General features: G+C 37.0%; 1 protein-coding gene across 1 annotated transcript in view; it reads left to right on the top strand.

Annotated features, from left to right (window-relative positions):
- Window positions 1–2,115: 2,115 nt before the first annotated feature.
- Window positions 2,116–25,104, top strand: part of ACE2 (angiotensin converting enzyme 2) — a 45,619-nt gene continuing 22,630 nt past the window's right edge. Inside the window, exons 1-8 of the mRNA XM_037986357.2 lie at window positions 2,116–2,145; window positions 2,311–2,599; window positions 9,471–9,629; window positions 12,144–12,237; window positions 12,598–12,741; window positions 14,990–15,102; window positions 16,576–16,681; window positions 18,871–18,968. Coding sequence (XP_037842285.1) covers window positions 2,414–2,599; window positions 9,471–9,629; window positions 12,144–12,237; window positions 12,598–12,741; window positions 14,990–15,102; window positions 16,576–16,681; window positions 18,871–18,968 — 900 coding nt within the window. The 5' untranslated portion in view covers window positions 2,116–2,145; window positions 2,311–2,413. The remainder of the gene's footprint in view (window positions 2,146–2,310; window positions 2,600–9,470; window positions 9,630–12,143; window positions 12,238–12,597; window positions 12,742–14,989; window positions 15,103–16,575; window positions 16,682–18,870; window positions 18,969–25,104) is intronic.

Genomic DNA, 25,104 nt, shown 5'->3' on the forward strand with positions numbered 1-25,104 from the left:
TGACTTATTCCTAGTGAATTCCTAATGGACCAGAGATACATTTTTCCAAGTGCAAACCACATTCTAAAAATTTTACTTTATAGCTTTACTAGGTGTTAAGGTCAAACTTCGCTTTACCATTATGATATCCACTCCCTCCCCCAATCTTTTTGAAACATAGAACATCTTTCCTGCGTCTTTGGTCTTCTAATTTTTTCTGATTCTCCATTTTTTTCTCAAAGACAATACTTTCCTTTAGGCCAATTGTCTTTCTGGGTCTCATCCCCTGGGTCTTCAGTGAATTCTTTCCATTCTCGGAATGGGTTTAGAGAGAATGCTTCTGGGGAACTATCAGAACATTGACATCTTCTCAAAAAAGTGTGAACAAAAATTCCAGTAATTCAGTCAGTGCTTGCAGTTGGCCATTCTGGGCTGGTTTTTCTACAGAATCACTGTAGACAATTCTCCCTTTTCCCTTGCTTCTCAAAGTTTCTTGGCTTCTAGCATTTTCCTGCCTCATTGCTATCCCAGGCTCCTTGTTCATTTATTCTTAGCTTTCAGATTTTACATCTTGCTTTCTCCGTTTCAGTTTGATCAAGTTAATCGTATTTTCTGCCTCAGTGAATTGAATTTGGACTACTCCCATTTTTTCCACTAAATCCACGTGTTTCATTCAGGAACTTACCTGTGTAGAAATTTATTTCCGCTTTTATTACAGTCACATTTCAACTTTTTGTTCAGATACTCATGTGCTGTCCTCTTTCTTGCCTGTTTTTTCTCCTAATATGTGCAAGAAGTGAGTGGATCTAGGCTTCCTGGAATGTGGGAGGAGCCTTTCTGAAATTTCTGCACTGATTTTGTTTTTACCCTCATCTCACTTTCATTTAAAATTTTTTATTATTATTACTTATATTTGTGAACTGCTTTATTTCTTAAAAGGAGAGTATATTTTGATTCACATCAAGGGAAGTAAGAGTCCACCTCTTTTTGATGCAGCATAACTAAATCTATCATCTTCACTGAGGCACAAGGCCCTCTGTCACACTTTATCTATGCCTCCATTATTGCTTTTAGACTGTTGACCACAACTTCATTAAGAGCCTATACTGTAGAATCAGAGTACATAGATCCATGTTCTGATTCCATCATTTGTTAGCTGAGTGAGATATAGCAATTTACTTAAACTTAGTTTCATAATTCATAAAATGGTGATAAAATATTTGCCTATAGGTTTCTTGTCATGCTCAAATGAGATATTATAACACAAAGCACTTTGAATAGTTACTTATAATTTTTTTTTCCTATTCTACAGTAATACACACAACTTTGGAATAAGGAAAAGCAATGGACATTTTTTTAAAGGCTTGATTATTGCAATGTCACCTGAACCTGGAAGACTTGTTTTTCTGAGTGAAGAAATATTTTCTCTGTGTCAAAGTTTCACAATCATCGTCAAGTAGGCCCTTGAACCCTGCCATTTAAAGTGCTCCTCTCTTTGATCTGTGGCATTCATACATACACTCTAGTAATGAGGACACTGAGCTCGCGTCTGAAATTTAACAAGATAACCACTAAAATCTCTTTGAATTCTATATTGTTGTGATCCCATGGCTACAGAAGATCAGGAGTTGACATAGACACTCTTTGGATTTCATACCGTGTGGAGGCTTTCTTACTTCCACGTGACCTTGACTGAGTTTTGAATAGGTAAGTGAAAGAGAAGGAGGCACTCAAAGAAGTCAGCCATAGAACCAGTGTGAGAAACAGGAAATGAGCTTTTTTGAGTTTTGCAAAGGCAGATCAGGAGAGTTGACCTGCGGAGTGGAGAGTGGTCATAATTTTTAAAAATGGCCATGGAAATTAAAACTGATCAGAAATATGAATTCCATAAAGACAAGGGCAAAGTCTTGTATTTTGAGGGGAAAATGTTACCCAAGTAGAGAGTCTGTGAATATGATCTTGAAATAAAAATAAATGAGAGATAACTGACTATTAATGAAATTGTCTGAAAACCATACAAACACCAACATTATCTTCATGATCCCTAATTCTAGACCTCTTTGGTCACTGTAAAATTATAACATTTCCCATGTATCTTTAACAGCTTTCTAGGAAAACATTAACCAAGAGTACCGGTTTTGATTTGGCCATAAAGTGACAGGAGAGGTAAGGTTCTCTAGGATTAAAGAATAATGTTTTCTTATTTGATTTACTTTAAAAAATTATTCTAAAATCTGTTACATATCTGTCCTCTCCAGGATGAACTTTATGTTGGTTCAGCAGATTGTTTACTGTGCTCTTCTTTTTCTTTTTTTGGTCTTTCCTGCTCAGTGCCCAACCCAAGTTCAAAGGCTGATAAGAGAGAAAATCTCATGAGGAGGTTTTAGTCTAGGGAAAGTCATTCAGTGGATGTGATCTTGGCTCACAGGGGACGATGTCAGGCTCTTCCTGGCTCCTTCTCAGCCTTGTTGCTGTAACTGCTGCTCAGTCCACCATTGAGGAACAGGCCAAGACATTTTTGGACAAGTTTAACCACGAAGCCGAAGACTTGTTCTATCAAAGTTCACTTGCTTCTTGGAATTATAACACCAATATTACTGAAGAGAATGTCCAAAACATGGTGAGTTCTCATGGCTCTATTGGGCTATTTGTTGCCTCTTAAAAATTAGATTACTGTCCATGAAACTGAAAAGGGAAATCAAAGAAATGCTCTGAGTTGTGAGATTGGATGTTTGCCTCCATATCCCTGATTTTGGAGTCCCAGATAACTAAACTTAATTCACCCTGGGGTTCATTCAGAAAATTGTTACAAAATAATTCACTGGTCTCAATCCAGATGCTTGGAAACAAGTGAATATTCTTTATAAAATGACCGCCATAATTCTCATCACAGTCAGGATTTCAAAGTATTTCATGGAAATTCCATAAGTTATTGAGTTAATAATTTTCTTTAGTCTACAATATCAATAGGAATATCTAAAGATTCTCTACAAATGATATATTAACTGAAAAATGCAACTGGAGGCTTAGTGAAAGAACTAACCAGTAATTAAGCTAATCAGGGCTTGGGTGAGGCTGGACTTGGGAATTCCTTTTCTCTTTGTCACGGACCTCCAAGGGACTCCCAAAGGTCACAGAATCCAGGCAGAGCCCTCCAAAACAAAAACAAAACGAACAACAAAAAAACCATGATTAAACCAGTTCTTACAAATATCAGAATGCTCCGGGAAAGCCAGATGCTTTGTTAAACAAGTGCAAGGACTTAGGAATTTCTTCTCTCACAGATCCCAAAACAGTATCCTTACATATTTAAGTGCTGAGAAATCAAACAACTTTAAGAAAAGGTTATATGTACTGACTCACTAAATTAAACACAGCATAGTTTTATTTTAATGAGACTTTCTGATGATCAAGTTTATCTTCTTTGGGGTTAACAATAAATGAACTTCTTAGAGTAAATAACTTGCTCTGTAATCCCCAGTTTTGAATATTTTCTGATGAATAACCCACTCTTAACTGAAAATAAGTAAAATATTTGAAATTACTGGCTGGGTGTGGTGGCTCACACTTGTAATCCCAGGACTTTGAGAGACCGACGTGGGTGAATCATCTGAGCTCAGGAGTTCGAGACCAGCCTGGGCAACATAGCAAAACCCTGTCTCTACAAAAAATGCAAAAATTAGTTGGATGTGGTGGCACACGCGTGTACTCCCAGCTACTCGGGAGGCTGAGGCAGGAGGATCACTTGAGTCCGTGAGGCAGAGGTTGTACTGAGCTGAAATCTTGACACTGCCTGGGAGACAGAGTGAGGCCCTATCAGAAAAAAAAAAGAGAGAGAGAGAGAGAGAGAGAGAAAGAAATTACCATTAATATTTCTAAGGCCACTTAGTGCTTCAAATCTTGGTGTTTGTGATATACTTTTTACCTCAAAGAAGGTTTGCAAAATCTGAAAAAAGTTCTTCCATAAAATAAATACTTATAATATGCCATAAAGTAAATTTTTGGCAGCTCAATATACAGACAAGTATTTGGAAAACGATTCAAACTATAACCAAAGCAGAATTTTGCCACCCAAAATATTGTTTCTAGTGGTAAACAATAACCGCTTAAGCCACTGAGGTTTGTTATTTGTTATTTAGTGTTACATAACAGAAGGTTATTTGTTATGTACTAAATAACAAACAAAGTTGCTTGTTATGTAGTACTACGTAACAAAAAACAAACAAAGTTGTTATGTAGTATTAGTGTAGCAATAACTAACTGATACGGGAACAGAAATTTGGGCTGCATGACATGTGTATGTTCATATCCTATCAGAGTGACATGATTGAGGATAATCTACCATTCCCATATTGTCCTATGGTGTAACTTTCAGAAGTCAGAATATCCTTGTCAGCCTATGGATTTGACCTAATGTGGTGATCCTTATGTCAAGCTCTGAGAATATACCTCAAAATAATAGAAGGCATCAAAACTTGATCAGTATAGTGTCATAAATCTGCTGATGTAGAAGTGTGGAGAGGTCTATCAGATAGAGATATGGGAAAAAAAAAGGCTTGGTTAAAACAGGTTTCCAAAGCTCTGTCCCTTTCTCTGCCATTGTGGTAGGTGTGGTTGACTCCATTTCTCATGTTTTCTTACAAGACTTTCAGCAATTCCTGGCCAAAAAACAAAAGCAAGGATACGTTGTAGCTATTTCTTGGTGAGTTATCAGAAGCCATGAAGAGAGAGCATGAAGCCCATACTTTTTTTTTTTTTTTTTTTTGAAGGGTCTTGCTCCGTTGTCCAGGCTGGAATGGAGTGGCATGATCGTGATTCATTGCAGCTTGACCTCCTGGGCTCAAATAATCCTCCCACCTCATTTAATTTTTTTTTTTTTTTTGGTAGAGAAGAGACCTCACTTTGTCTCCCAGTCTGGTCTTGAACTCCTGGGCTCAAGCGATCCTCTTGCCTCAGCCTCCCAAAGTGCTGGGATGACAGGCATGAGCCACTGCACTTAGCCTACCACACTTACTCTTTGCATGGTCTCCAGAGCTTCTTCAGCCCCCTGCTGCCAGGGCCCCTAGGGTCTTGGGCATGCCCCGTTTCTGAACCTATTCCTGTCTCCAGGGATAGAGTCACAGTGAACTCAGCAGGATGATTCTAAACCACTATTCTGTATATACCCAAGGAAATTTCATCCCTGTCTTTAATGAGTCTGTCCCATGCCCCTTAATACACATGAACACCTACCCACAGGTACAAGTTAGGGAAGATCACTGTGCAGCACATAAAATAAAATTCAGGGCTGAGCACTTTTTTTTCCCATGAGATAAAATTAGGAAAAAATAAAAATGTTCATACAGATTAAAAATTGTAAATGTTAAAATATTAAACCTCCCATCTAAAATAAAGAAAAAATAATTTCTGAAATCCCAAGCTTGAGTTATGGAATTCACATTCTTATAATTTACATTACCTATTTTGTTAAATGGAATGTGTTTTGTTTTGTTTTTTTAATATGCAAGTACCTGGGCATATTTAGAAAGTAACCAAGGCAGCTTTTGTCTTTGAACCCAATGTGGTTTTGACAGCTCTATCTGGAAATTGAACCAGCATATGGGAGTCAAGGGTGAAGGTTTTCCTGGGAGATTTTTGGGCTCCAAGGTACTGGATAGATGCTAAAGATTCCATTCAGGTTTTCATTTTCTGTCTTCATGGAACTCTCACACCTTCAGGGGAAGAAATGGTTTAGAGGTTACTAAAAGTATATAGCCTGGTTTAGGCAATAGTGAGCTATAGAAAAAGAGAAGATAAGTTGTCAATACTTTAAATCTCAAACAACTTCTTACAAAAGGATTTTAATAGTTTAAATACAATTATCACAAGTTGGGTAAAGACCACCAGACCTATGGCCTAAGAAATCATATATTTAATTTGTGCATATAGTTAGGGCCAAAAAGAGCAGAGTATCTTTTCGAATGTTTTAAAATACAATTTAGGATTTTACAGCTCCAGTCCTTGAAATTACAAAGGATCTCTTTCAAGTTGGGAAAATGCTATCCATTGCAATTATAGATGGGGTTTAGAGAGTGTTTTAATTTCTTGTGATTATCTCAAACAATGTGTGCCTTACTCCCAAAACTCCCTTGTATGGCTACAGAAATTGTTGCAGTTTTAGTTGCTTCTCTCCTGCCTTTGCCCAGAGGTAGTATGGAATGCCACCAATTTTATCTGTAATGGTTTCTTTCAAGCCTGGGGCTATGTAAACTGCTATATATGTTTCATTCCATTCATCATTCAGCTTACATATCGCTATCAACCGCTACATTATCTGATAGGTATGCATGAACTGACTGATTCTTTGCATAACTGCTAAGCTGTCTGTTTTATTTAGGCTTGGGAGCCGTAGGGTAAGGATATGGAATAAATTGTAAATAATATTAAAAGAATAGCTTGGCAAGGAATAATACATCCTCAGGGGCCAAAATGCAGGGCAACACAAAGTGATTTTTTTGGTGTTACAATTATAACACATGTAGGATGGTAGTGATAAATAAAATATAATTGGATAGCCTCAAAATTCTCACATATAGTATGATAAACAATGTTCTAAGACTGAGGCCTTTGGGAGGTTGTGAGTTATTTCCTGTAGATAGAGAGTAAAATTATTCCTATAATTTGGTATGAAAGTTTTACCAGAAATTTTGCTTCACAGTAAATCATCTGGATTGGGTGAAGCCAGGTAGGGACTGAGAAGTGAGTCAGGTGAGTTGCATAGATGCGTCTGTGCTGCAGACCAAATTCCTCTTCCAATAGCTCACTTCTTCCCACTCCTGCATGTTACAGAGAAGACTAGACTGTGTCAAACACAATCTGTAGGATAATAGTTCAGGGCATTAGCTTTGGAAATAAACACTGAGTTGATGCCCTGGTTCTTCTAATTTCTAGCTGTGTGACCTAGGGAAAGTTACCTGCTGTGTGCCTAATTTCCCTTATATGCAAAGTTGAGACAATAACAACTCCCTCACAAGGTTGGTTGTTGTGAAGATTAATCAAAAAGCAGTTTCTGAGAGGTTGTGAGTGTTCAGTAAAGAGAGAAATTGCTTTCCTTTTTTTTTTTTTTTTTTTTTTTGGAGACATTCTCATTCTGTCATTCAGGCTGGAGTGCAGTGGCACAATCATGGCTTACTGCGCCTCGACTTCCCCAAGCTCAGGCAATCTTCCCACCTCAGCCTTCTGTGTAGCTGGGACTACACGTGCGAGCCACCACACCTGGCTGATTTTTGTATTATTCGCAGAGATGGGGTCTCGCCATGTTGCCCAGACTTGTCTCAAACTTCTGGGCTCAAGCGATCTTCTGACCTCAACCTCCCAAAGTGCTGGGATTACAGGCATGAACCACCACACACAGCCTATTTTCCATTTTCACTGCCACTATTTTCTTTATCTCTTGTGTGGTTAATTACTGCCACTTCCATGCACCATTTCCATCATGTCACATGCGTAGTCAAAACGCTCAGTGACTGCTTAATTCTCAGAGGGTAAAAGTGAAATTCCTTGGCCTGGAAAGTGCAATCATGCCTGAAGTTCTACCTGTGGGAGCTGTACTAGTTATCTATTGTGCAAAAAGTTACCACAAGCTTAGCAGATTAAAACAAAGCATATTTATTATCCCACAGTATCTGTGGGCTAGGAGTCCAGGCACAGTTCAGCCGGATCTTCTGCTTCTAAGTCTCATATGGTTGCATTCAAGGTGCTGGCTAGAGCTATGGTCTCTTCTGAGGCTTGATTGGTGATCGATCTACTTCCACGCCAATGCAATTACTCAGAGGCCATCTTTAATTATTTGCCATGTGGCCTTTTCCATAGGGTAGCTCACAACATGGCATCTTGCTGCAACAAGTCAGCAAAGGAGAGAGTCTTCTATCAAGATTAAAGTTAAAATCTTATGTAACATAAACATGAACATCCTGTCACCTGTGTTGTATGTTATCGGTTGAAAGTAAATCACAGGTCTGCTCATACTTATGGGGAGGGGATCACACAAGGGTGTCACCACCAAAGGCAGAGATCATGGGAGCATTCTTAGAGTCTGTCTGCCACAGGGCCAGGATCAAATGCTGGTGGCTGATTGCCAGCTCCACTGTTTATTTCTTTCAGCCCCTTTCTGTATGTATAAAAAAGGAGAGAGAGTGATTTTCTACCTCATAGTGTTGTTAAGAAAATCAAATGAGGTAAATTATTTTGCAAAGTATTGTCTACTCATCTGACTCCTACCTACTTTCAGGTCTGTCTTAAGTTGCAACTTCTGCATGAGAGCTTGGCCAAATATAGTCACCTGCATGAATTTCCTCTTTCTTGTAACAGAAACTGGTTGGCCCACTCATGATTTATACATTACTAAATACTCTTATGTTTCATTAATGAAACATTTATAATGCCTATCTTACCTGTCTGATACAATTGAAAGCAATCTAAGGACAAGAACTTTCCCCCTATACATAAAATATAAAATCAATCATAACATAATAATAAATAACAAATAAATAATAAAATAACTAACATTTGTTGAATGATTAGGATGTGTTAGGCACTCTTGTAAGCATTTCATTTTTTGTTACTTCTTCGAATCCTTACAACAGTCCTTTGAGGTAAGTCCTATTATTACTTCCATTTTGCAGATAAGACAACTGTGGCTCAGAGAGGCTAAGGTACTTGAGTCCAGGAGCGGAATTCTTACTTTCCTCACACATTATCTCTTTTGTGTGGTCTAGAGCAGTACACTATACCAAGTAGTTGCTCATTTTGGTCTTTGGTAAATGGAAATGAATTTGTACCTTGAGAAAAGACTACACTAGAGTAGTCTGGAGAAGTTCACTTTCCAACTGATGTTCAAGATTGGGCAGCGGGAGGAGGCGGGGTGGGAAATGTGTCCTGGCATCATCACCTGCTTGATGATTTCTTTTGCTGGTAGAAAATCACCATGGCTACCAATGGCCATTTTCTGGGAAGCCTTTTTTGGGAATCCTAACTTAAGATCAAAATCCTTGGGCTAAGTTATGGCAGCTAGGAGGTTACTGTGAACTGGTTCTCATTTCCTATGGTTTCTATTGTTATTAGGGGTCTGTATTCTCATTAAGTCCACTCTGACCTGTACTGGATTCTCCTTTTAGAGCACTCATTTTTGAATCCTTGGCCAACTCACCTACGTCACAGCACTAAGGCTACAAATTCCAGGGCCCCACAATGTGGATTATCTGTGAGAATTCACTTCCAGTTCTGGGGACAGGACCCTTGGGAAAACCAGGCAATAGGCCAGAGAGAGAGAGAGAGAGTGATCAAAAGTGGCCTGGTCACTCTTAACCTAAACCTTGACCTTCAGCAGAGTAGAGGACTAAATCACTCAGGAAATACTAAATGTTTCACCAGATATTCTTTGTACTATATCTTCTGTTCTATCTGTTCAAGCAATGCCATTCCGACTTCAATTTTCTTTCATGTCATTTCAGAATAATGCTGGGGAAAAATGGTCTGCCTTTTTAAAGGAACAGTCCACACTTGCCCAAATGTATCCACTACAAGCAATTCAGAATCTCACAGTCAAGCTTCAGTTGCAGGCTCTTCAGCAAAATGGGTCTTCAGTGCTCTCAGAAGACAAGAGCAAACGGGTACGTCTGTGAACATTTTAGCATTGATCCCAAGAGTTGAAATATTTGGGAAATATTAAACATTAATATCACCCACAGCAGCTTCCTTTATTTGAAAAGATAGTAATGCTGATGTTAGAAAAAGCTCTCTCTATCCCTAGGTAAGGTGACCATACAATTTATTATTCAAACTGGAATCTTTTTGAGAGTGAAAGATACTGGTAATAATTATATTCAAACACAGAGTTAAACTGAGATTGTCCCTGGCACTGTGGTGTGTATGGACACCCCCTAGTGTTAGGTCACCTTCCTGAAGGATCAGGCAGCCTGGAGAATACAGTTAGTTTGTGTCAGTGGTTCTCAACTGGGGATGCTTTAGCCCTCTGGGGGTATTTGACAATGTCTGGAGACGTTTTTGGTTGCCACAAATGCGGGATACTATTGACATCTAGTGGGTAGGGATGCTGCAGAACAGTTCACAATGTATGGGATGGCCCCCAACAACAAAGAATGATCTTGTCCACAATGTCAACAGCAAACTTTTTTTCTATAAAGGAACAGATGAGAGTAAATATTTTCGGGTTTGTGTATTTAGGTATTGTCTGTGTTACAACTAGTCAACTGTGCTGTTGTATCAGGAAATCAGCTGTAGCTAATGTGTAAATGAACAAGCATGGCTGTGTTCAAATAAAACTTTACAAAAACAAGCAGCAGACAGGATTTGGTCTGCAGAACATAGTTTGCAGACTTCTGATATAGCCTATTGAAATATTTTTAGTCTAAAATATTTAGCTATTTAAAAAGAAAGTCTTCTTTCTCAGTTGCTTGTCCTCTGGAACTTTGTATGTTCTAATCTGTGTATATAAAAATAAAAGTGTATCAAAAAGGCAAAGATAAAACCATGTGAAATGTATCTTTCTACAAGTTAACATTTATTTTTCTGCATTCTTTGGATCCAATTATCCAACTAATTATCAATCCACTCTACCTTATCCATTCTGTTTCTCCATTTCCCACCCCCCCCCACGAGGACACTATGAGAAACCTTGCCTGTTCACATATAGACAGCCTGGTCTAGCCTAGGTGGAACCTGGAAATTTTATTTTTAAAAAAATCCCCAGATAATTCTAATGTGCAGTCAGGACCAAAAACCACTGAAATTCATGTAAGAGCTTAAAGTGTTTGGGAAGAGGAGGGACTCAAGGGTGCTTAGATTCGATGGAGAGGAAGCAGTAGAGATTGAAGAAGAAGTAGAAAGAGACCGTGAGGGGTTTTGTGCCATGGTAAGGAATTTAGGTTTATTCCTTTGGACTATGGGATCGTGTGGAAGTTTTAAGCGTAAGGTCTATTTCATGTTTTAGGATCACTCTCAAGGCAGAACCAAAGAGAAACAGGAGAAGGAGAAACAGATCCTTTAATCCAGTGCTTCTTAAATCAATCTGAGGAAGAGAACCATTTCCTTCCTTCCTTCCTTCCTTCTTTCCTTCCTTCCTTCTCTTCCTCCTTCCCTCTTTCTCTCCTCCCTCCCGTCTTTCCTTTCTCCCTCCTTTATTCCTTTATTTCCAATACATTGCAGATCAATACTTGCTTAAGTTCACTGATTACAAGCTTAGATGTCATGGAAATATCAAACTGTTTTCCAAAGTTTATAAACTTTTATTCTCTTAATTCCTGTACTTATCACAGAATGGAAGCAAACTATTTGCTCATGTGCACTGGTCCACGGATTACACCTGGAGTATCACTGCTTCACTCTGTCACCTTCACTTTACCTACAGGGTAAAGTTTAGCAACTTTAGTATGGCATAGATGGTCCCTCGTGATCTGGCCCCTGCTTATCTCTCCATTCTCATGTCTTTCATTTCCCTTAATGAACACCGTCACTCTAGTTTCATTCAACATCTCACTGTCCCCTGGGAATGCCTTGTCTTTTCCAACCTCCTTCCATCTTTTAGACTCTTCCCTCTACCTTCCTTTTCTACATGACCAATGCCTACTTCTTCTCCAAGACACAACTCTTATCTTCCCTTCTCTTTGGACCCATTCTTGAATCTCCAGGTTATTAGTTATTAATTTCTCCCTGCTTCTATACTACTGCATCACTTTTTGGTGACAGTTATAGCACTTGTCATTCTGTTATGTATTAATAGTTACTGATTTCATGGCTGCCTCACTGTCCTATGACTTTACGGTCTTTGACTTGTTCATTTCAGAACTGTCAGAGTGTAGGACATATTACAGGTTCGATAAATGCTGAACGAAACAAAAAATGCATTTCTCTGTGTTAATTCTTTGGGTTTTGGTAGATCTGGTTATTTCAGTTACTCCATATATATTTATTATGTGCTCATAGCACTTTGTGCTAGTTGACAGTGGGAAAACTTAACTGGGCTATTCCTTCTCTACATGGCAAAGAAGTAAATTGCTATATTTTGAGGAATCAAAAAATCATGTGGCCAAAAGGGTGTGTTTATATTAGCATTCTCTTCAGCAAAATTTCCATTGTTAACATTGTTTATTATCTTAAATTTGCAGTTGAACACAATTCTAAATACAATGAGCACCATCTACAGTACTGGAAAAGTTTGTAACCCAAATAATCCCCAGGAATGCTTATTACTTGATCCAGGTAGGCTACTAATTTTGAGTAGTGATTATGAAATTTACTTTTCTCCAAAGTTTTAAAAATGATTGCAAATATGTGTGTTTCAACACATACATGGTCTTTTAACTTTCTTGTAAATTTTATCACATTTACTTAATTTAATCAAGTCAATAAGTAAGTTATTTCAGTGGTTTATTTTCTCTGCAGACGTATTTTGGAACTATAAGGGCAAGGAAATGAATGAATCATGAGATTTTATTTAACCACTTTATGACCTGATGTCTGCCAACCTTACTTTTAATTCTTTAAAGTTCATGTAGTTACTTACAAATAAAATTTTTACAAATGCATCTTTTCTTGTCTTTGTGTGCTTTGGGATAACAGGTTTGAATGAAATAATGGAAAAGAGTTTAGACTACAATGAGAGGCTCTGGGCTTGGGAAGGCTGGAGATCTGAGGTCGGCAAGCAGCTGAGGCCATTATATGAAGAGTATGTGGTCTTGAAAAATGAGATGGCAAGAGCAAATCGTAAGTTTGCTGATCTGTAGAGGTCCTGAAGCTCTCTGTGTGGCCGCGGGGCTATTTCTTCTGCATTACCAAGCCTGCCCTTTGATATCAGGGATACTCCTCAATTAACAATCATCTCCTGAACAATTCAGATTACCTGTTTTAAAAAGAAATTACTGGGGAAAAAGAAAAGGTGCACTGGTATTCTACAATTCAAGAAGCTCAATAATGAGACTCAACTACAAGGCCTAAAATAAATTATCCAGGAATTATGAATTATAAGTAATCTAGGAAGATCTCAGACCCTTAAAAGTTCCTGAGGGAGTCTGGGGATTAAGGGGGGATCCCATTTCTCAGGATGAGAGACAGAGTCACTGTCTTTTGTCTAAAGCCCCCACAGTTCACTTTCAAAGGTCATTTGTGTGTCTACCTTAGGGCGATACCCCAGAAAGAAAAAAAAAATCAGATTAGTTTAGGCTGGAAATGTATTATTTTCTGCAATTGTAATTATATCTCAAATTATGTGGTCATAAAAAATCTTAACGTAGGAAGGAATTTCCATATCTCTTAACTTATTCTCTTCCCTGAATAGTGAGCTGAAGTCATGGAATCATTATTCACATGGTGCTTTGATGATTTACTGCCCACTGAGGTTGAGTAAGGAAGAATTTTTTCCCCCATTTGTTGTTTTAAAATTTCCTTCACTGCACTTAAATTCAATATTCTTAAGCCTTACGCAAGCTGGAGACAATAGCTTATCACCATTTTTAAAACAATATCCTGCATGTCCTTTCATCCAAATATTTATTTCTGTCCTCATCTTCCTGGTCATTAATTGGAAATGTGAATGTAAAAATAAAAATTATTAAATTATGTTTACAAACTTTATTAGCTAATATCCTAACACAAGCTTGTGTTTCCTGATGGTGAGATACTAAAGGAAGCACATAGAAACATGCTATTGATACATATAATTTGCAAACAAACACAAGTTCACTGTGGCAAAGTCTAAGATGAGTTGGGTCTGATCTAAAAATACAAGGCCCTGAACAAAAGAAGAATTTAAAAACTTAGAGATCCAGTCACATATTTTAAAGCTAAAGATACAAACTGATGTATCAAGAGAGTACACACCCAGAATTGAGAGACTAGGAGTGTGCTTCTTTCGCTTACCAGCGGTGTGATCTTGGACAAGCGATTTAACCACTCTAAGCACAGGTTGTTAGTGGGAATATAAACTGGTGAAGCTGTTTTGGAAAAATAGTATGAGAATTCCTAAATAAATTAAAAATAGAATTACCATATGATCCAGCAATCCCTCTCCTGGGTATATACCTAAATTAGATGAAATTAATACTTCATAAGGATATCTACACTGCCATGTTCACTGCAGCATTAATCGAAATAGCCAAGATAGGGAAACAACCTAAGTGTTTGTCAAGGGGTGAATGAATAAAGAAACTGTGGTAGGTATATGGAATGGAATATTATTCAACCTTAAAAGAGGAGATCCTGTCATTTGCCTCAACATGGATAGACCTGGAGGACATTATGCTAAGTGAAATAATCCAGACATAAAAAGAAAAATATAGCATCATCTCACTCAAACGTGGATTCTACAAAAAAATCAAATATACAGAGATAGAGTAATCGTGATTACCAGAGGTGAGGTGGAGCGGGGTGGAATATGGGGAGAAGTGGGTTAAAGGATTCAAAGTGCAGACATGTAGGATGAACAAGTCTAAAGATCTAATGTACAACGTAAGGACTATAGTTAATAATAATGTTTTGTATTCAGGATTTTTGCAAAATGAGTAGATTTTAGCTGCTCTTCCATGGGGGGACAATGCTCAACTATGTGAGATGATAGATATGTTAATTTTGTTTACTATAGTAACCATTTTATTATATATGTATCTCATAACATCATGGTGTACACCTTAAATATATGCAATAAAATTTATTTAAAAATAAACATAGGCTATTACTCTGCATAGTGGGAGTTATAATAATGACAATATTATATGGTTCTTGTGCTTATTAAATAAAATAATACATTTAAACTCCTGGCACAGAGCAAGTGTTTAAACAGAGATTACTTTATGTTATTATTCGTTTGCATCCCTTTGAGTTGATGATTATCACAATAAAAATGTGATAAGCCTTTACATTTCTTTTAACCTCCCAGCAAGGCTAATCGATGTATATTGTGCTCTCTCTCTTTCTTTCCCTTATGTTCTTCCCTTTCTCTTAAAAAAAAAAAAAAAAGATTATAAGGACTATGGGGATTATTGGAGAGGAGACTATGAAGTAAACGGGGTAGATGGCTATGACTACAACCGCGACCAGTTGATTGAAGATGTGGAACGTACCTTTGAAGAGGTAAGCAAGGAACTGTACACAGAAACAGCTGTGGGGCAGTGTATGGGAAAGAGGGACACCGACTAAAGGCATTCTGGCTCATTCTTAACACATTGGTCAGCCATTCCCAGGCCTCATAAAGTTATGGAATATTAGAGTTTGAAAAGATTTTAGAGAATAATAGGACAGTCCTACAGATGATCAGAATTGCTCTGCTTTCCTCCTTCTTTCAGTCACTGACCATTAATTACCAATGGAAAGGCTATAGGAATGAAATATTATAAGAAGAAATGGTCCTTTAGCTTATAAGTAGGAATGATCTTCTTGAGCTACCTGGGGCTGGCACTGTCTTGCTGTGTTAGCAGAGCTATAGACTTTGCTTCCTTCCTCAGGACAATTGATACTATTACTTTAAGCTAGTCTTCATAGGGAAGAGAGAGTTTTGTGAACAGAAATGTCCCACGGATGTTTTTCCTTCATTTTGACCCCATGCCTCCCCTTTACCTGCACCTTCAGACTTCTAATGTGAGTTACCTTGTCACAGCCATAGTTTGGCAGAGCTATCAAAAATGGAAGTAAGATAAACAACTCCCCAAAAAGGAAATGGGGAGAAGACTTGAATAAGTACATCATCAAAGCAATGACACAAATGGCAAATAAGAAAATAAAAAGTTATTAGGGAAATGCAAATTAAAGCCATGATGAAAATCCCCTCCACACCCACCAGAATAGCTATGATTAAAAAGACGGACAATACCAAATATTGGGGAAAATGTGAGACGCTGGAGCCCTCTTACACTGCGGGAAGAAGTGTAAAATGGGGCAGTCACTTTGGAAAACAGTTTGGCAATTTCTTAAAAAGTTAAGCACACACTTACCATGACTCTTAAGTTTCTATGTGAAATAAATGAAAACCTATATCCTTGTCCATAGAAACACATACACAAATGTTCATAGCAGCAATATTCATAATAGCCCCAAACTGGAAAACTCAGCTGTCCTTCAACTAGTGAATGGATAAACAGACTCTGATATACTCAGAGTGGCCAGAGATAGGAGTAGAACTGACTACAAGAAACCTTTTGTGGTTATAGAAATGTTAAAAAACTAGATAGTGGTGATAGTTTCCCAGTAGTTTTAATTTATTGAAACTCATGGAACTACACTCTTGAAAATGGGTGAATTTTATAGTATGTAAATTATACCTCAAACTAAAACAAAGGAAGGAGGTAACAATCTTAAAAATGAATATATATTTTCTGCTTTTATTTTGGGACCTGCGTTCTCCCAAGTATGTTTATCGACTTATGCAGTGGAGTTATCATCAATATCTAGGAAGAAGGAATACTTTTAAATTTTCCAGAAATTTGAGAGAAGAAGAATTATAATTTGGTGAAATTCTACTTGTTTAAAGAATCTCCTATTTCTAGTGTTGTTGAATGGAAATTAGAATTGGTTACTCTTGGTCTTAAACTTTCTTCCTGGGCTTTTCAGATTAAACCATTATATGAACATCTTCATGCCTATGTGAGGGCAAAGTTGATGAATGCCTACCCTTCCTATATTAGTCCAACTGGATGCCTCCCTGCTCATTTGCTTGGTAAGAAGCCCATGAATTCTTCATGTACTTGGCTTTTTGTTATTTCTAACAATAAAATTGCCTTTTTGAGTGAGCCTTAACATAAAACTTTTGAAAAATTCTGTAAGTGGTAACATTGTAGAAATCACATTTTGAAAGCATTTTCTTCAACCAGAAGTCTATTTTAAACAATTCTCTATTGTATTACTTTTTTATACATAAAGAGTTATTATTTTGGCTGCAATTCAAATGATAAAGGGGTTATTTAAGATAACTAGAGAAAGAATTACAGGCTCAAATGAGAGTGGAAATGGGGAAAATAATTTTTAGTATTTAAGTTGGTTGACTAAGCTCTTAAGGTGGAATTTGAGATTTTAGTATCATATCATCAGAGGAAAAAAGCTTGGTTGGCTGGGGGTGGTCGGGTAGCAGAAAGGTATAGCTTGGGCGAAAGCTTCCTAACTTCATTCTAGACCTCACCAATTACTTTTGCTGAAAAGTCCTTGGCTTGGAATCGCATGAGTGAAGAATGAAAGTGACCATCTTCTCCTCTCCCACCGCAGCAACTGAGGCCAAATAAAATATAAATATTTGAAAATTTCATGCCATGCATACATAGCATTTCTACTGTAGTCAAACTAAGTTGCAGGAAGCTAATCTCCTTCACAGCCAAACCTTGTGTCTGTCAGCAGGAGAGAATGCGGAGAAAGGACCTGTGGAGACTTTTAACTCTAAAGTAATGTGGAAATCCTTTCTACAAAGTCAGTGGCAAGCATTATTTAGTAGTTCAGTTTCTGCTTAAACCTGTCTGGTGTGATGGGATAATTTCTTCATTCCAATGCAGACTAATTTACTGCTACCTGGAACCAATGTAACACAATTCTACCTTATGTGGAACTTAAGCAACACCCCTCTGATGACTTCCATTCATTAGTCTTATTTCCATGCTATGAGGTTACCCAGAATGTCAATTCCTATTCTACAAGATGACCTTCCAGATATTCATAAAGAACCATCATATAAGATACAGCATAGTACTTGGTGCAATACATTTTAGTGACTATTATTGTTATTGTCATGTTTACACTGTTTTCTTTTGTCAAGTTAAATATCTTATACATTATCGACCATTCCTTAAAACCTCACTTTTCTATAATTGTTCTCATTTTGATGAACTGTACTTTGTCAATGTGCCTCCTCAATTATCATGCTCAGAGATGAACAGTTACTCCAGATGAGGTTTGACCAACATAAAGAAAGACATGGTACCATGACTACCTTTGTTCTAGACACTATACTTCTATTGATTTAGCTCAAGGTCACATTTATGCTTTAGAAGCCAGGCCATACTGTTTGTTGGCTCATTTTTGGTCTTTTAGATGTGCACTGTGCTTTAGCCTAATGCCACATATATGTTTTTATGATGGTTAAGTTTTTCTTTAAAATTTAAGCATAGGACTTCACATGTATCACTACTAAATTTTATCTTTTAAAATATAAGTTTATAGAGTTTTTTTTTTTTTCAGATGGAGTCTCGCTCTATCACCCAGGCTGGAGTGCAGTGGCTGATCTCAGCTCACTGCAACCTCTGCCTCCTGGGTTCAAGCGATTCTCCTGCCTCAGCCTCCCAAGTAGCTGGGATTACAGGCTCAAGCCTCCACGCCCAGCTAATTTTTGTATTTTTAATAGAGACAGGGCTTTGCCATGTCTCTACTATGTTGGCCAGGCTGGTCTCAAACTCCTGATCTCAAGTGATCTGCCTGCCTCAGCTCTGCAAAGTGCTGGGATTACAGGAGTATTCTTCATGAAGTTTGTTGCCCCATTTCTTTGGCACCAGGATTCTGGTCCCGCTCTTAGATTGACTTTTTCTAAATACATCTTCTTTTTCATGGTCTCTGGCCTTGGAATACAACTTAACATTTGTTTGAGATGTTTACAAAGTCACCAAGTTAAGTACACGAATATAGGAATAAAAGTGGAATTTAGTTACCAGTTAGTAGAAGTTCCTGAATGATGATCTTATATGACCTCTTTTGAAGCCAACATTGGGAATTACTAACAGCTTAATTTGTAATATTTTGTACCATGGGTGGTGGATTATAGAAATCTCTTTCTAATTTACAGTATCAGTGATGGTCCATATATTTAATAAATTATGTCTACATTTCTGCTGCTTTGTCATATACTAACAGATTTTTTTTAAAAAATAGGTGATATGTGGGGTAGATTTTGGACAAATCTGTACTCTTTGACAGTTCCCTTTGGACAGAAACCAAACATAGATGTTACTGATGCAATGGTGAACCAGGTAGGAAAAAGAGCCCTTAAAAACTAAATCTAAATTCTCAACTTCATTTATTTTTATGTCATCCTTCTATTTTTATTTTTATGTGAAACCATGTAAATAAAAAATTTAAGCTAATTGAAATTTATTTCTTACATAGCTATATTTTCATGGAAAAACAGTTTACAATGGCCTCAGATACCTTGAATTGCAGGTGTAGTATTGATCTCATTGAAAGGTATTTAAAATGAAGATTACCTGAGTTTTCCGTTAAGCAGTAAGATGTAGAATTGTCAACTGGTTGGTATCACTCTTTCCAAAGTTTGTCATTGCTAAGTAACCAGCCAGTAATCTCTATAGATAGTAAAAACAAGAATATTATGAGGGGATTTTTGCATATTAAAAATTATTAGTGTTAAAAATATTACAAGAATCTTTAAAACAATTTTAAGTAACACCTTTATTACTACTTTGGTTTAATTATTTAAATATGCTGGGTTCCTCAAAACACAAGTAAGTACATAGCCCACAGACCCAATAAAGCAACTACACAATCGAGACTACAAAGCAACCAGCTAACAACAGCATGACAGGAACGCTTCACCTAACAGATTGAGAGTGGCAAATTGGAGAGGAAAACAAAACCTAACCCTCTACTGTCTTTGAGACCCATCTCATGTGTAATGACACCCATGGGCTCAAAGTAAAGGATGCAGAAAGATCTATCATGCAAATAGAAAACAAAAAAGAGCAGGGGTTGCTATTCTTGTATCAGATAAAACAGACTTTAAACCAACAACAGTAAAAAAGGACAAAGAGGGTCATTACATAATGATAAAGGGTTCAATTTAACAAGAAGACTTAACTATCCTAAATATATATGTACCCAACACTGGAGTACCCAGATTCATAAACATAGCACTTTTAGACCTAGGAAAAGAGTTAGACACCCAGAAAATAATAGTGGGGGACTTCATCACCCCACTGACAGTGTTACACAGATCACTGAGGCAGAAAACTAACAAAGAAATTCTGGAAATTCTGGACTTAAACTTAACACTTGACCAATTGAACCTAAGAGACATCTATAGAATATTCCACCCAACAACTATGGAATATACATTATTCTCATCTGTATACGAAACATACTCTAAGACTGGCAACATGCTCAGTCATAAAGCAAGTCTCAATACATTCAAAAAATTAAAATTATACCAAGCATATTCTCAGACTGCAGTAGAATAAAAATAGAAATCAATACCAAGAGGAACTCTCAAAACCATGAAATAACCTGGAAACTAAACAACTTATTTCTGAATGACTTTTGAGTAAACAATGAAATTAAGGCAGATATCAAAAAATTCTTTGAAACAAATGAAAACAGAGACACAGCATACCAACAGCATATCTGGGATGTGGCAAAAGCAATGTTAAGAGGAATGTTTATAGTGCTAAATGCCTACATCAAGAACCTAGAAAGATATCAAATTAATAATCTAACACCACAGTTTAAGGAACTAGGAAAACAAGAAGAAACTAATTCCAAAGCTAGAAAAAAAGAGAAAACTAAAATCAGGGCAGAATTAATCAAATTGAGACTTAAAAAATCATACAAAGGATCAACAAAATGAAAAGTCAGTTTTTTAAAAGGATAAACAAGATGGAAAGACCTCTAGCTAGATTAACAGAGAAAGAGCGAAGATCCAAATAAGCACAATCAGAAATGACAAAGGTGACATTGCAACTGATTCCACAGAAATACAAAGGATCCTCAGAGACTATTACAAACACCTCTATGCACACGAACTAGAAAATCTAGGGAAAACAGATGAATTCCTGGAAACACACAACCTCCCAAGACTGAATCAGGAAGAAATTGAAACCCTGAACAGACCAATAATTAGTTCTGATATTGAATCAATAATTTAAAAACTTACCAACCACAAAAAACAAAAAAAGCCCCAGACCAGATAGATTCACAGCTGAATTCTACCAGATGTAAAAAGAAAAGTTGGTACTAATTCTACTGAAACTATTCAAAAAAATTGAGGAGGAAGTTTTCCTCCCTAACTCTTCTATGTGACAAGTATCATCCTGATACCAAAATCTGGCAAAGACACAATGGAAAAACAAACTACAGGCCAATATATTTGATGAATAGAGACACAAAAATCCTCAATAAAATACTAGCAAACTGAATCCAGCAGCGCATCAAAAAGTTAATTCACCATAATCAAATAGGCTTTATTCCTGGGATGCAATGTTGGTTCAATATACGCAAATCAATAAATGTGATTCACCATATAAATAGAATTAAAAGCAAAAACCATATGATTATCTCAATAGATGCAGAAGAAGCATTTGATAAAATCTAACATCCTTTCATAATAAAAATCCTCAACAAACTAGGCATTGAAGGAACATACTTCAAAATAATATGAGCCATCTATGACAAACCCACAGCCAACATCATACTGAATCAGCAGAAGCTAGAACCATTCCCTTTGAGAACTGGAAAAAGTCAAGGATGCCCACTTCATCACCCATATTCAACATAGTACTGGAAGTTCTAGCCAGAGCAATCATTTAAGAGAAAGAAACAAAAAGCATCCAAATAAGGAAAGAGGAAGTCAAATTAGCTCTCTTTGCTGATGATATGATTCTTTACCTAGAAAACTTTAAAGACTCCTAGATGTGATAAATGACTTCAGTAAGTGGGGGCATACAAAAATGAATGCACAGAAATCAGTAGCGTTTCTATATACCAAAAACTGAGAGCCAAATCAAGAACACAATCTCATTTACAATAGCCACAAAAATTAAAACATCTATGAATACATCTAATCAAAGAGATGAAAAATCTCTACAAAGAGAAGTACAAAAAACTGCTGAAAGAAATCATAGGTGACACAAACAAATGGAAAAACATCCCATGCTCATCGATTTGGAAGAATCAGTATCATTAAAATAGCTATACTGCTTAATGCAATCTACAGATTCAATGTTATTCTTATCAAGTTATCATTATTTTTCACAGAATTGGAAAAAGCTATTCAAAAATCCATATGGAACCAAAAAAGAGCCTGAATTGCCAAAGCAATCCTAAGCAAAAAGAACAAAGCCAGAGGCATCACATTATCTGACTTCAAACTATACTACAAGGCTACAGTAACCCAAACAGCATGGTACTAGTACAAAAACAGACACATAGACCAATGGAACAGAATAGAGAACCCAGAAATAAAACCACACACTTACAGCCATCTGATCTTTGACAAAGTCAACAAAAATAAGCAATGGGGAAAGGACTCCCTATTCAATAAATGGTGCTGGGAAAACTGGCTAACCATATATGGTTATGCAGCTTCACTTTTTATTCTGCAGTGGACTTTTCCCAGGAGTATGTTATGTATGCTAAAATGTTCATTGCATTGCTTCTTACAGATTTAAAACTATTACCAAGCAAAGGTTCAGCAATGCACAAATAGCAAATTATGGTGCAATTATCTGAGGAAATTTTATAAGGCAAATAGAAGTATAATTAGGTATTCTACTCAGAAATGTAGAATTTTAGTTGAATGAACAAAAATACATAATTTATAACTATAATATCATTTCATCAACAGAAGGGAACACAGATAATTTTTTTTTTTTTTTTTTTTTTTGAGATGGAGTCTCACTCTGTCGCCCAGGCTGGAGTGCAGTGGCGTGATCTCGGCTCACTGCAGCCTCCGCCTCCCGAGTTCAAGTGATTCTCCTGCCTCAGCCTCCTAAATAGCTGGGACTACAGGCGCACACCACTATGCCCAGCTAATTTTTATTTTATTTTATTTTTTATTTTTAGTAGAGACGGGGTTTCACCATGTTGGCCAGGCTGGTGTCCAGCTCCTGACCTCGTGATCCACCCGCCTCAGCCTCCCAAAGTGCTGGGATTACAGGTGTGAGCCACCGCGCCTGGCCTGAGAATTTTTTAATTTAAATTTAAATTTTAAATTCAAGGAGTTCACGTGCAGGTTTGTTACAAGGGTATATTGCGTGATACTGACGTTTGGGCTTCTATTGGTCCTATCAACCAGATATGAACATAGTACTCAACAGGAAGGTTTTCAGCCCTTGCTGCTCTTCTCTCCCTCCCTCCTTTTGGAGTCCCCAGTGTCTATTGTTCCCATCTTTATGTCTATATATACCCAAGGTTAGCTTATAAGTGAGAACATGTGATACTTGGTTTTCTGTTTCTGCATTAATTTACTTAGGATGACAGTCTTCAGCTGCATCCATGTTGCTGCAAAAGACATAATTTCATTATTTTTATGGCTGTATAGCATTCCATGGTATATATGTACCACATTTTATTTATTTCTTTCTTTGGGTTGATTCCTTGTCTTTGCTATTGTGAATAGTGCTACAATAAACACCCGAGTGCAGGTGTCGTTTTGGTAGAACAATTTATTTTCCTTTGGATATATACACAGTAACGGGATTGCTGGGTCGAATGGTAGTTCTATTTTTAGTCCTTTGAGAAATCTCCAAACTGCTTTCCATAGTGGATGATCTAATTTACATTCTCACCAACAGTGCGTAAGTGTTCCCTTTTCTCAGCAGCCTCGCCAACATGTTAATTTTTGACTTTTTAATAGTGGCCACTCTGACTGGTGTGAGATGGTATCTCATTATGGGTTTTGATTTGCATTTCTCTGATGTTTTGAAAATATTTTCTCCCATTCTGTAGGTTGTCTGTTCACTGCATTCTGTAGGTTGTCTGTTTACTGCAATTCTGATTGTGCTTATTTGGATCTTCGCTCTTTCTCTGTTAATCTAGCTAGAGGTCTTTCCATCTTGTTTATCCTTTTAAAAAACTGAATTTTTATTTTGTTGAACCTTTGTATGATTTTTTAAGTCTCAGTTTCATTAATTCTGCCCTGATTTTAGTTCTCTCTTTTTTTCTAGCTTTGGAATTAGTTTGTTCTTGTTTTTCTAGTTCCTTTAAGTCTGGTGTTAGATTATTAATTTGATATCTTTCTAGGTTCTTGATGTAGGCATTTAGCACTATAAACATTCCTCTTAACATTGCTTTTGCCACATCCCAGATATGTTGTTGGTATGCTGTGTCTGTTTCCATTTGTTTCAAATTGCTGTACAGCAGTTTTTTAGTTTAATTAGGTCTCACTTGTCAATTTTTGTTTCTGTTGCAATTGGTTTTGAAGACTTACAAATTCTTTGCCCGTGCCAATGTCCAGAAGAGTTTTTCGTAGATTTTCTTCTGGGATTTTTATAATTTGAGGTCTTATATTTAGGTCTTTATTCCATCTTGAGTTAATTTTTGTATATGATGATTGGTAGGGCTCTAGTTTCATTCTTCTGCATCATACTTCTATTTGCTCAGGTAAGTGATTTGCCCAAAGTCACAAAGACAGTCATTGGCAACTAAGGATTGAACTCAGAACTCCTAATAATTTCAGCCTGGTTTTCTATTCATTCATTCATTGTTCATTCAACAGATGTTAACTGTATTTCCTAATCTACACTGTTTTGGTATAGGTTCATTCTACTTAAGAATGTCATACTCATCAATACCAATTGCCTGACAGTAAGTCCTTAATTTTTAAACCATCTATAGGCTCATATCCTGTTTCTTATTCCCAGGGCTGGCAAAGGAGAGAAACCAGACTTGACTAGTCTTTGGGATCAGAGGAAGTTTTCTGTTACTAAAAGTGATTCATAGACTAGCTGCCAATTACACAAACTTAGCTCACCTAATGTAGGCCTTATCTCCTAAGCAGGCTTGGTCAGCTCCTGAGACTTGTTACCAGAAGAGTTTTCTGGGTGGCAGATGCCTACTGCTGCCTCTTTTTAGTCCCAGAACACTGTGAAAATTTGGACTTCATACAGATCATGAAGCCAAGGCCCAACTACCCATTGGCTGCTAGGCCACATCTGGGCCTTTTTGATTCCAAAAGCGTATGCCTTCAGGTCCACCTTATAGTTTATGTCTTCCACCAAGTCTAATACAGGGCCTTTCCCCTTGAAGGAGATCAATCAACGATAGTTGGCTTGAGTAGAAAAGTTGTGTTTTTACTTGGAATATAAAAAATAAAACCAAGAAAACATTATCAATAATCATACTCAGTCTACTGTTCACATTTTCATGTACTACCTCATT

The sequence above is a fragment of the Chlorocebus sabaeus genome, chromosome X (assembly GCF_047675955.1).
Source record: "Chlorocebus sabaeus isolate Y175 chromosome X, mChlSab1.0.hap1, whole genome shotgun sequence".
Taxonomy (NCBI): Eukaryota; Metazoa; Chordata; class Mammalia; order Primates; family Cercopithecidae; genus Chlorocebus; species Chlorocebus sabaeus.